At 40.6% G+C, this 13332-nt stretch overlaps 1 protein-coding gene across 1 annotated transcript in view; it reads right to left on the bottom strand.

Moving 5' to 3' along the window:
* The window catches only part of ankrd50 (ankyrin repeat domain 50), a 45151-nt gene that overhangs the window by 17299 nt on the left and 14520 nt on the right, over positions 1–13332 (bottom strand). The window contains exon 3 of the mRNA XM_047353731.1: positions 7074–7306. Coding sequence (XP_047209687.1) covers positions 7074–7306 — 233 coding nt within the window. The remainder of the gene's footprint in view (positions 1–7073; positions 7307–13332) is intronic.

The following is a 13332-nucleotide window of genomic DNA, read 5'->3' as shown; positions in this document are numbered from 1 at the left end:
TGATGCATATTGATCTGAGGTTTCTGTAACTCTGAAGAGGTTTGTAACGCTGGAGATATTACATTTCACAGCTTCAGCAGAACACATTATTTTATGCCTGTCTGCTTGAACGTCTCAGGCTGTCCTCTCCAAGTCCTATAGCTCGTCTTGCACAAGGTATTGTTTAGTTTCCTTTAATCTGTGCTGCATCGTTATCTGCCTTTGTCTGAATGTGGGGATTTATCACACTGGATGAGACACTGAAGCAGCAGATACCTCTGAATAGAACAGATCTTTAGATCAAAGCAGGAGATGATAAAATACCCATCTGTGCTTAGAGATTTAAGATTATTCTTTTTTCATTTGATTTTCATTTTTGTTGTTCTGATATCCACCATTCGTGAATACATGTATAGCTACAAAACACCTTGATACTAATTAAAAGTAACAGCTGGAAATAGATGTATCCATTTAATTAATTAGTCCATTAATTAGTCAACATAATTGCCATATAATTAGAAAATCTTAAAAGTTACAAGTACTAATTTTTGAAAGATTAACGACTGAATTGTCTTATGCTGCTCATTTTCAAATGATTTGATGATTTTAGTACCACTGACAACCATGTTTTAGCTGCAAGCCTGGGGAATCTACTGATAAGTGTGTCTGTAATCTCATTTATAGCTTATATGTGGAAACAATTATGTTACATAATTTTCTCAGGACTACAGAACAACAACGACTGACAGAATCAATCAGTCCATAAAGTCCAACACCTCAAAGTAACATCTTGATCTGGACATAATTTAGTACACATGCAAACCAGTGGTAGGTACATTAATAATTCAGTTTTTAAGAAACTGGCACATCTAGATCAGAACCAGAAGTGCCTGCATTAAGAGTGGAGTGATGGGTTATCAGGCAGTCGCCAGAGCATCCGACAGTCAATCAAAACCGTAACTTACCAGACAGAAGATTTCTGGTGTATGCATTAGACAGTGTTGCTAGCTATGGGTGGGGGATAGGATGTATTCTTTGATGTAGACAGGGGCAATTCTGATTTGATTAACAAAAGGTCAAAACTCGATCTTATTCATGTTAATTTATGACCTAATAGAGGAATGCAAAAATGGAGCTCGTAGGCTTATAAGTGCAGCACCGGGACATTTTATGGTGAAGACATACGGTCACATATACAGCAATCTGCACCCTCTGCATCAGAGCTAAAATGACTTGAACAAAAGCTACGACAAATTAAGAGTGTTAAACTAAAAGGAAACCTTTTAAAACAAGATACACACGAGGAACCGTTTGACGTGACTCCACCTAGAGGTGGAGGTAAATTGGCTGACGTTCCCTGTCGCTACAAACTGGAGGAACATCGAGATAGCGATGTCAAAGCTCCCCCCAACTCAGACAAGGAGAAGCTAATTCTAAAAGTTATTGTAACTGTTGTCGCGAAGGATCTGCAACCATCTCTGCGACCAGAGTCTTTGGGAATCTGTACGGTGGCGCAGTTGGTAGCACTGTTGCCTTGCAGCAAGAAGGTCCTGGGTTCGATTCCCGGCCGGGGGTCTTTCTGCATGGAGTTTGCATGTTCTCCCTGTGCATGCATGGGTTCTCACCGGGTACTCCGGCTTCCTCCCACAGTCCAAAGACATGCCTGTTAGGTTAATTGGTCTCTCTAAATTGCCCTGTATGAATGAGTGTGTGGTCGGTTGTTTGTGTGTTGCCCTGCAATGGACTGGTGACCTGTCCAGGGTAGACCCCGCCTTGGTAGGAAATGACTGATAATCAAAAAAATTAAAAGTTACAACAGAAGGGTGGTGTTAAACTTGCTTTCAATGAGCATTAACTAGGAAACCAAACTACCCAGGTAAAAGTTGCTGGTAGATTTTAATCTCTAATTTACCACATAAGAGGATAAAGATGCTTCAGTGTGCCATCAAAATCATGATTATGGATCACTTACTTTTTTACTAAATGCAGCACTCCCTTTTTCCCCTTTGAGAGTATCTGCAGATTCTTCTTGAGAAATGCTGACTTTGACAGGCATGAATTGGGCAGATGGTATCTATTACAGTTCAGTGATGTCTTTACACGATAAAAAAAGATCTCTCACACACACTAGGGTGGATCAAACCTTGTGAGGAGCCTGTGATTAAAATTAAGTGGTAATTATTTTGATGAGACCATAAGCGACACCATCATTCTGAAAGGTAGAGCAAAAACAATCAGCAGCAGATAATAAAATAAACCTGGAGTTTAAGAGCCAGTCCATCACAAGATCTTCTCCGTTTTTAGAAATAACCATCCATTGTTACTGAGAAGAAAATATTTATGACAGACTAAGGTTTGAGCTTTTAAAAAAAATATGAGAATCTTTTTCTTGAGCTAAACACCCAACCCCCCCACCTCCTCCCTTCCTTTGCTCTCTCCCTGCCAGAGGCCTTGTTAAATTGGCACAGATTCTTCCCAGCTCCAAACAAAATCGCTGCCTAAGTGTTTCCACTCTGCTACCCCTATCATGCCCTTACAGTAGCACAGCCTACAGAAGGGGTAAGCCCAGGGAAAGCAAGCCTTAGCCATATGTCTGCTGTTACATGAGACAGAGAAGAATAACCCCTGCTATGGACTGACTCATCCTGAGATTTCAGTATGACTTCCATCTCAGGGATAAAACTTTGTTCCCATTAAATGATAACACAGGAAGCGTTAGAGCAAATTAAACTGGAGTGGTCATATAATATTAGTCAGCCAGAAAGAATACACTGCTAAATTCTTGTTCTGCTCCTCATGGACAGACCGCTCTTTGTTTGCGAGGCATTAGCCGAGCGGATGCGAGTGAGGCATTCTGCTGCAAAAGCCAGAATGCCTCCGTCTTCCTGCTCAGTCTCAGAGGTGTTGAAAATGTCCCAAAGTACATTCCACTCGCAGACAGACAAGGAATAACAGTTCAGCATGGACTGAGGAATTCAGAGAGCTGCTCTTTGGGAATAAGTCATTTCTTCTGGCCACTTCCTGTCCAAAGAACGTAGAAGTTCTCAGGATTACAAATTACTTCTTGTGCCTCAAAAATGACTAGGCCAATCTTCTGATCTAAAAAGTTTCATTAAAATAAGTTTGGAATATTGGAAAACCCACAGAATGCTCCACCCGAGACAAAATAAACCACTTTATGAAAAAAAAAAGCTGGCTTGAACGTTTTTCTGGCACCACCGTCTAACTGTAAACACTACGCAGGGTATTTTTAGGGGACACTTGTCCTCATGTTGATACTCTGAAGTCTTTTTCCAGTCTAGAACAAACAAAGAAAAGTCACAGTTGATTTTCATGAGAAGGAACAAAATGAAGACGTGAGTAAAGTCTCAGTATGTTTGTGTTTGAGCCCGAAGCAGCTTATGTGAGAGGAAAAGAGGCAAGACAACTGAAATCTGAAGTCTGAATCCGGAGAAAACAATGGCTGCTAAAAATCAGCTGCAATATGGAAAAAATCATGTCTGTAAATCTGGAAAATGTTTAAAACAAAAGGACAAACGGTGATATGGGCAAGTCTTAAAAAGTTTCAAGAAAGAACGCAAATTGTGGCCTGACATTTGAAATGTGGATTGGGCTCTTTTCCTTTCTTCTAAAGGAGACTATTACTTTTAAAACCATTTGCTGGGCAATTACAATAAAAGCCTGGCAAAGCTTGGCAATCACAAAGGAAGGAAAACAGAATTTAAACCTATCTATAAAGACATTTGAGATAACAATTTATCAGACAGTTTTGAGATGAAGCTCCCCTTTAGCCGCGTCAGACATAACAAGAGAAGCACATCGGATTCAAACATAAGAGGATGAGAAATCAAATCTATTATCTGAACCAGAGCATATACACAGGATGACGCAGTAAACATGTTTTAATGCAAACCGTGCTGAAAGAAAGCCCATTTTATCCCCCAACTGTTGCTTCCATCAAGCTCAAAGTTTTGCAAAACAGTGTTTCAATACTGATCCAGAAAATAAACCAAAGTAGGGACCCCTGTAAAAGGTTTGAGAGAGCAGAGGGGGGAGGACCTGCTCTTACTGGAGCTGCACAATATGTTCACCATTACAGTTTCAATGTGTACACTTTAACAAACAAAAACAGACAAAAACAACTGCCTGGATGCAATATTTGGTAGGCTACACATTCACCCTCTGCAGGCCAGTACTGTATTTGGCCAGCTGAATGAACTTAAAGACCGTTCCTGATAAAGATGTTAGTGACTGAGATGATAAAGCACCACAAAGTAGTGGGGACAATGTGACGGTGTAAAACTAAATAGTATTAGAACAATGTTGGGTTAATCCCAACAGATATCATCATCGCAATATTCAACATTATTTGAATTAAATGTTTTCTTAATATTGTGCAACCTTCACTGTTGTTATAAGATAGGCAGCTTGCTTCTCAGTTTATTGAATCAGACCCCTAAAGACAATTTTAAACTTCTTACTTTAATCTTTTAACCAATCATCTATGCTACAAATTTGTTTTTCCATCACCGCTAAACCAGGGGCATCCAAAGTATGGGCAGGGGCCATTTGTAGCTCTCAGAATGATTTTCTGGGGCCCCTGACTGCAAATCAATAATGGTACAGATTTGACCAACCACCACAGGCAGCTGATAAGCTACAGCAAGAATCTTTGTAGAAAGAGTGACCGATATCCTGTTCTTGTTGCTGAAAATAGTCCAATTTATTTTCTTTCATTAAAATATTCCATGTTTAGTTTATTGTTGAGCACATTAATTTAAGAAAAACTCTCAACATTACAATTTTGGCCCAATTGGCAAGAGGTTTAGACACCCCTGCATTAAATGACTGAAATGCACCTCGCAATATTATTCCCATCCCATGTGCTCCACTGAAATGTACCAAACATGAAATAATCTGAGACACTTTCATTTCATTGCATTGCATTATTTTGATATATCACTTCACAGCAAGAGGAACTTCACCAGAGAGAAAAACAAACTACAGCTGCTTTCAGTACTGAATTTTGTCTGATTCAAAACGACACAGAATAACTTATATATACACTGCTCAAAAAACTAAAAGGAACACTTAAACAACACAATATAACTCCAAGTAAATCAAACTTCTGTGAAATCAAACTGTCCACTTAGGAAGCAACACTGATTGACAATCAATTTCACCTGCTGTTGTTCAAATGAAATAGACAACAGGGGGAAATCTTTGGCGATTAGCAAGACACACTCAATAAAGGAGTGGTTCTGCAGGTGGGGACCACAGACCACTTCTCAGTACCTTTGCTTTCTGGCTGATGTTTTGGTCACTTTTGAATGTTGGTGGTGCTTTCACACTCGTGGTAGCATGAGACGGACTCTACAACCCACACAAGTGGCTCAGGTAGTGCAGCTCATCCAGGATGGCACATCAATGCAAGTTGTGGCAAGAAGGTTTGCTGTGTCTGTCAGCGTAGTGTCCAGAGCCTGGAGGCGCTACCAGGAGACGTGGAGGAGGCCGTAGGAGGGCAACAACCCAGCAGCAGGACCTCTACATCCGCCTTTGTGCAAGGAGGAACAGGAAAATGCTAAATGACCTCCAGCAGGCCACAAATGTGCATGTGTCTGCACAATTAGTTAATAACCGACTCCATGAGGATGGTATGAGGGCCCGATGTCCACAAATGGGGGTTGTGCTCACACCCTAACACCATGCAGGACACTTAGCATTTGCCAGAGAACATCAGGATTGGTAAATTCGCCACTGGCGCCCTGTGCTCTTCACAGATGAAAGCAGGTTCACACTGAGCACATGTGACAGACGTGACGGAGTCTGGAGACACCATGGAGAGCGATCTGCTGCCTGCAACATCCTTCAGCATGACCGGTTTGGCAGTGGGTCAGTAATGGTGTGGGGTGGCATTTCTTTGGAGGGCCGCATGGCCTGACTGCCATTAGGTACAGAGATGAGATCCTCAGACCCCTTGTGAGACCATATGCTGGTGCGGTTGGCCCTGTGGTCCTCCTAATGCAGGATGCTAGACCTCATGTGGCTGGAGTGTGTCAGCAGTTCCTGCAAGATGAAGACATTGAAGCTATGGACTGGCCTGGCCGTTCCCCAGACCTGAATCCGATTGAGCACATCTGGGACATCATGTCTCGCTCCATCCACCAACGTCACGTTGCACCACAGACTGTCCAGGAGTTGGATGCTTTAGTCCAGGTCTGGGAGGAGATCCCTCAGGAGACCATCCTCCGTCTCATCAGGAGCATGCCCAGGTGTTGTAGGGAGGTCATACAGACACGTGGAGGTCACACACAATACTGAGCCTCATTTTGACTTGTTTTAAGGACATTACATCAAAGTTGGATCAGCCTCTAGTTTGTTTTTCCACTTTAATTTTGTGTGTGACTCCAAATCCAGGCCTCCATTGGTTAATAAATTTGATTTCCATTGATGACTTTTGTGTGATTTTGTTGTCAGCACATTCAACTTTGTACAGAACAAAGTATTTAATGAGAATATTTCATTCATTCAGACCTAGGATGTGTTACTTGAGTGTTCCCTTTATCTTTTTGAGCAGTGTATTTTTCATTAATATGTCACATTTAGCGTCCCTAAAAACACTATGGCCCCCAAAAACTGTGAAATCTGTAACATTGAAGACATGAGGTGAGATCATAAAGAGCTCCCACATTTAGTAGTGTTGGAATGTGAACCTGCAGAGAAAACACATCCTCCCACACGGAGAGCTTCTTGATTAATGCTATGCCTTCTCATCTCTGCAGAGTAAAGGAGATAATAGCAGCTGGTATTCCACATTCTCTTAGAGCAAAGAAAAGCTGCAACACTAACACTGGTGATCCTGATGCTTGCAGACATGGATAGTTGGTGGAAAGCTGCGCACATGTTTACAACTCAAAAGATATTAACAGCAAACAAGTCACGCTACGGACAAATGTGTACCGATAAGTGCAAATAATATCTAATCTATGAGACTGTCATTTTAATCTTCATACTGTTGCCTTAAAGCTTCATGTAAACTTCCTTTTTTACCTCAACTGCTGATTGTAACTAGCAGGCAGAGCTGGGTAATATACCTGTGAAGAGTTTGGTGATGGCTTTGTTCTGCCTACGCGCAGAGCAGATAAGCAGCAGCCAGGGAGGCAGGAACTCATGGTGACTAGCGAGGAGCTCGGCAATCGTCCTGGGAGACCCCGGCGAGGACCTCTGCTCACCCTCACCGAAATGAGAGCCTTCGTCGATAGAGTCAACAAGCAGGAACAGTGACTGCTGAGGAGGCTTCACGCTCAGGAGAGGCAAGAGGACACACCTGAGGGAAGAGCAGCAGGACAAGAAAAAGGGCAAAAGCAATATGTTAATGTATTTCATGCTTTGGCTTGGGTTTGTTTTATATGTTTAATTGCAATGATCAGGTTGTGAATTATGCAATGTCTTGTATACGAGTTCATAACCCAGGAACATTTTCACCATTTTGTGACATTACGAAGACAAACTTCAATGCGTTTTATTTCTTCTTTTTGGCAATTTATGTGACAGACCAACACAAATTTGAGGATAATTATGAAGTAAAAGGAAACTGACATGGTTTTACATTTCTTTACATAAATATCTGCTATACGTCTTCTGGGATATGGTCCTACCCGTGTTGCATAACTTGAGACTGAAAGTTTTACCCATTCATCTTTGCAAAATAATTCAAGCTCAGGTATATTGGCTGGAGAGCATCTGTGAACTAGAGCTGCAACTAACGATTATTTTCCTAATCGATTAATCAGTTGACTATTTTTTCAATTAACTGATTAATAATCAGATAGCAAAAGGAAATAAAATAGATTTTAACAGAATAAGATCCAGGTGAAGCTAAAACTTTACCACAAGGAGTTCTACATAAAGCATATTTACAGATAAAGACGGTTTTTCATCTTAAACATATTTTGTACAGTTTTGGCCTAATTACTGCCCTGACGGGATTGTTCTTTCAGCAAATGGCATGTTTTACAGTCTGTATTCTCCAGTTAATGATTGCGCAATTACTAAATTAGTTGACGATTATTTAAATAATCGATTAATCTCGATTAATCCAATTCATTGTTTTGGCCTTTCTGCGAACATCAACATTCTTGTGTCTTGGCACAATTTTTCATTTGGGTTTTGGTAGGGACTTTGACTGGGCTATTCTAAAACATGAATAAACTTTGATCTTAACCATTTCCTTGTACCTCTGGCTCTATGTTTAGCACCGTGTCCTGTTGGAAAGTGAATCTCAACCCCAGCTCTTACTCCGTTTGCAGCCTCTAACTGGTATTCTTCAAGGATTACCCTGTATTTACGCTTCCCATCAACTCTGCAGCTCAACCAGAGTTATGATGGACCTCTTTGTTGCTTCTCTGATTAATGCCTGACCTGTTAGTATTGGTTAGATGGCCATATGTTGGCAGGTTTGTAGTTGTGCCATACTCTAATATCAAAGAATGAAAAGAACAGCTCTCTGAGATATTTGAAGCTGGTGTTATTGCTTTATAACCTAACTCTGCTTTAAACTTTGCCACAACTTTCCCCAGAACCTGTCTGCTCTGTTCATGGTCTTCAGTAATGTTCTCTAAACAAACCTCTGAGGCCTTCACAGCAAAAGTTGGATTTATACTGAGCTTCAATCACACACAGCTGGACTCTATGTACTAACTACATAACTTTGGAAAGAAGCAGATTGCACTGGATTTTATTTATGGGTATCATAGTACAGGAGGCTGATTACATATGCACAGCACAACTTTCAGATGTTAAAAAGAAATTTAAAAAGAAAAGTGAAAACCATGTACCATTTTTCTTCCACTTTAGTGAAACATTAATTTCTAATTTTATCACACATATCTCAATAAAATACACTGGTCTGTGGTTGTAACATCACAAATAGGGGAAGAGTTTCAGGGGTATGAGTACATTTGCAGTTATATGGCCCTAGGATGACTCAGTCATGACAGACAAGTGATTTTCCTAAAGCCCATCATCAGAGGGGAAAAGAAGTAAATAAATCTCCTTCCAACCCAAACTGGGTCCATCAACTGGCCTACTACTACTGAGCTCAAAGGGAAAATTCACAGACAAGATTCCATGGGCTACAACTAAAAGCTACACAACATGAAAACAGCTTTATGCATCAAAGCTTAACAAGGTTGCCTGCAACATTAACTGATGCCAGATTTTTGCCCATTAAAAAAAAACAAAAAAACAGCCATGTGAAATCCAGTGATAAAGCAAACATGATGTAAAGCATTCTGTATCATCTCCACATCAATACCAATCTGAGCACAACTAAACGCTACATTATGCCGTTATCAGCCGAAAAGTGCAAACCAGACATGTAATCTGCCTGCTTCAGAGCCAAAATGCAAGTTTAAACATAAATGGTCGGTGGAGCGAGATACCATCAAATTCGGTTTCATTTTTTTTCCTCTGCAGCCATGTTTGTGCTGGCAAGACCTCCGTTCCGCTGCGACACCACAAGATGTCCTTTGGGAAGGTGTCATTTTCCAACAATCATAAAATTACTTCTAGCTCGATTGGCTGTCATGAAGGATCTGAAGATTTCCTTTAAGTGACATTTGAAACTGCCTTTGGGTTAATTAGACGTTTAAGAAGAGGCTGAAGAAATGAATTTATCGACATAGAAACTTGACTCATGCGCAGATCTGGCTGTGGATGGAGCATTTAAGGTTCTTCACGAGTAGCTGTCAAAGAGATAAAAATAAGTCCCCTTCCTGACGATAGGACACTCTTTTTAACTACCACTCTCCTCTAATGGAACAGATGCTGTTTGTAAGCTTGGACATTAAATGCTCATATGCTGATACATGGAGACTTAATTTACCCGCCTAACAAACCATCGCTAACCCTGTGGCTCTAAAGTAAGATCCTTATAAAAAGCCCCCAGAGCTTCTTTAAACAATGCTTTATTTTTCCTGATAAATGATTCAATTGATTAAAAGGATACCATATTTTAAGTATCAGTCCGTCATGCTCTGCATATGCATAATATATTTGACTAGCTGTGTGGACTCAAGGTGCCCTTAACACCCACACCTTATGTTAGGCCCTGTTTATACAATGTTTTCTGGTGAAAACTGAAAAGTTTAATTGCATTTCTACTGTTCATTTACACGTCTGCTCTGAAAATGGTTCAATTTGAGAACAGGTTCCAGAGTGTAATGGTTTGAAAACATCTCAGTCTCCGTTGTCGTGTACAGGTCCTTCTCAAAATATTAGCATATTGTGATAAAGTTCATTATTTTCCATAATGTCATGATGAAAATTTAACATTCATATATTTTAGATTCATTGCACACTAACTGAAATATTTCAGGTCTTTTATTGTCTTAATACGGATGATTTTGGCATACAGCTCATGAAAACCCAAAATTCCTATCTCACAAAATTAACATATTTCATCCGACCAATAAAAGAAAAGTGTTTTTAATACAAAAAACGTCAACCTTCAAATAATCATGTACAGTTATGCACTCAATACTTGGTCGGGAATCCTTTTGCAGAAATGACTGCTTCAATGCGGCGTGGCATGGAGGCAATCAGCCTGTTGCACTGCTGAGGTCTTATGGAGGCCCAGGATGCTTCGATAGCGACCTTTAGCTCATCCAGAGTGTTGGGTCTTGAGTCTCTCAACGTTCTCTTCACAATATCCCACAGATTCTCTATGGGGTTCAGGTCAGGAGAGTTGGCAGGCCAATTGAGCACAGTGATACCATGGTCAGTAAACCATCTACCAGTGGTTTTGGCACTTTGAGCAGGTGCCAGGTCGTGCTGAAAAATGAAATCTTCATCTCCATAAAGCTTTTCAGCAGATGGAAGCATGAAGTGATCCAAAATCTCCTGATAGCTAGCTGCATTGACCCTGTCCTTGATAAAACACAGTGGACCAACACCAGCAGCTGACACGGCACCCCAGACCATCATTGACTGTGGGTACTTGACACTGGACTTCTGGCATTTCCTTCTCCCCAGTCTTCCTCCAGACTCTGGCACCTTGGTTTCCAAACGACATGCAGAATTTGCTTTCATCCGAAAAAAGTACTTTGGACCACTGAGCAACAGTCCAGTGCTGCTTCTCTGTAGTCCAGGTCAGGCGCTTCTGCCGCTATTTCTGGTTCAAAAGTGGCTTGACATGGGGAATGCGGCACCTGTAGCCCATTTCCTGCACACGCCTGTGCACGGTGGCTCTGGATGTTTCTACTCCAGACTCAGTCCACTGCTTCCGCAGGTCCCCCAAGGTCTGGAATCGGCCCTTCTCCACAATCTTCCTCAGGGTCCGGTCACCTCTTCTCGTTGTGCAGCGTTTTCTGCCACACTTTTTCCTTCCCACAGACTTCCCACGGAGGTGCCTTGATACAGCACTCTGGGAACAGCCTATTCGTTCAGAAATTTCTTTCTGTGTCTTACCCTCTTGCTTGAGGGTGTCAATAGTGGCCTTCTGGACAGCAGTCAGGTCGGCAGTCTTACCCATGATTGGGGTTTTGAGTGATGAACCAGGCTGGGAGTTTTAAAGGCCTCAGGAATCTTTTGCAGGTGTTTAGAGTTAACTTGTTGATTCAGATGATTAGGTTCATAGCTCGTTTAGAGACCCTTTTAATGATATGCTAATTTGGTGAGATAGGAATTTTGGGTTTTCATGAGCTGTATGCCAAAATCATCCGTATTAAGACAATAAAAGACCTGAAATATTTCAGTTAGTGTGCAATGAATCTAAAATATATGAATGTTAAATTTTCATCATGACATTATGGAAAATAATGAACTTTATCACAATATGCTAATATTTTGAGAAGGACCTGTAGACAGGAAAAAAACAATCTTTCTAACAGGGAAGTCCTGTTAGAATCAGTAAAAATAATACTCACAACATAATGTCTGCTGACCCATTTAAAACCCACAGAAGACAAAGATATCAACAACAATGGCAGACTGCAGAGTACTTACTTGTGCTGCTGACTCTTTTGAATCTAACAACAGTTCTCCAACAAAGTGCAAATTTTCTGCCCCGCTTTGTAAGCAGGGAGTGTTTGCACAAGTTGTAGAGTTTTTAAAGAACATATCGCCAACTAGTGGCGTTGCAATTACACCAATTTCAGTTCTCTACTGTTGCCGTGTGAACCTTGTTCTCAATGGATTGTTGTCGTGTAAACAGGGCTTTAATCTAGTTGAGATGCTGATGAGAGTGGTGTGAACATCTATCTATCTATCTATCTATCTATCTATCTATCTATCTATCTATCTATCTATCTATCTATCTATCTATCTATCAGCAATCAAGAATGGGTGAGGAGAAAATACATTCATAATTTTTTTAAAGCCCTCCACAAATCCAGATTTTAATCCTATTGAACCTTTAGGAAACATCTGAAAACAATACACACTGAGACGTTTGTATAGAAACAGTGGGCCAAACCACCTCTTGGCAAATGTAGACATCTCACAGTAAAGTACAGAGCTTGCTCTTTGACCGCGATTGTTGCAAAAGGTGCTGCCACAAAATACTACATGAAATTCATTAGGGTGTTTTGTTTATGCAATTTTTACATTTTAAATTGTGAAAGGTACCAACTAATGTCTGTATCTAAACAACCTAATCAAGCACATAATCACAGTACCAGGGGAAATTATTATTAGGATCCAAAATAGGGAAGTGGACAATTTTTATAATGAGTTTATAACACAGAGAACTCCAATTATTGGCACTTTTGTTTGAATACATTTAGCAAATTAGCATAATGGCACATAAATCTATAAGTCTAATAGCATTCAATGTGTGATAGTAAAATGAACCAAGATAGTATCTCCACAAAAGCACTTGAAATTCCTAAAACATAATGGCATATGCAGGAATGTTTAAACTCAGTAAAGAACTGTCTTTTATGGCTTTTTAAGAAATTTCACATTTCAGCAGTAAGAACTGAAATAGAAAGATCAGGTTTAAAACTTAATTACTCAACGGCAACCGTTTTCTAAGCATCCTGAGCTGTCAGCTGGAATAAAAAGGAAGGTTAATGCCTATTAACCATCTCGTCGCACCTCAGTACTGCTCAGCCTTTTTAGCGGTGTAGTTAATCACTCAGTCTTATTGTTGCAGCCCACACAGAACCTGCAGCGCCATCTGGGAGTCCTGCCAAAGGGAATGTCCATCCACCGGGGTGAATTGTGTGTGAATGGTTGTGTGTGAGGCCACATTGCCTCCTGAGGATCAAATTCACAGTGACAGCAAGTGGGCAAATCAAAGAAGCATTCTTCTCTCACAAGCCAGCTTCTCTCAGGCTGTCAAAGAGTCAA

Source organism: Girardinichthys multiradiatus, chromosome 23 (genome assembly GCF_021462225.1).
Source record: "Girardinichthys multiradiatus isolate DD_20200921_A chromosome 23, DD_fGirMul_XY1, whole genome shotgun sequence".
Lineage (NCBI taxonomy): Eukaryota > Metazoa > Chordata > Actinopteri > Cyprinodontiformes > Goodeidae > Girardinichthys > Girardinichthys multiradiatus.
Note: the sequence above shows the minus strand (reverse complement) of the source record. Positions and strands in the feature narration are given on the sequence as shown.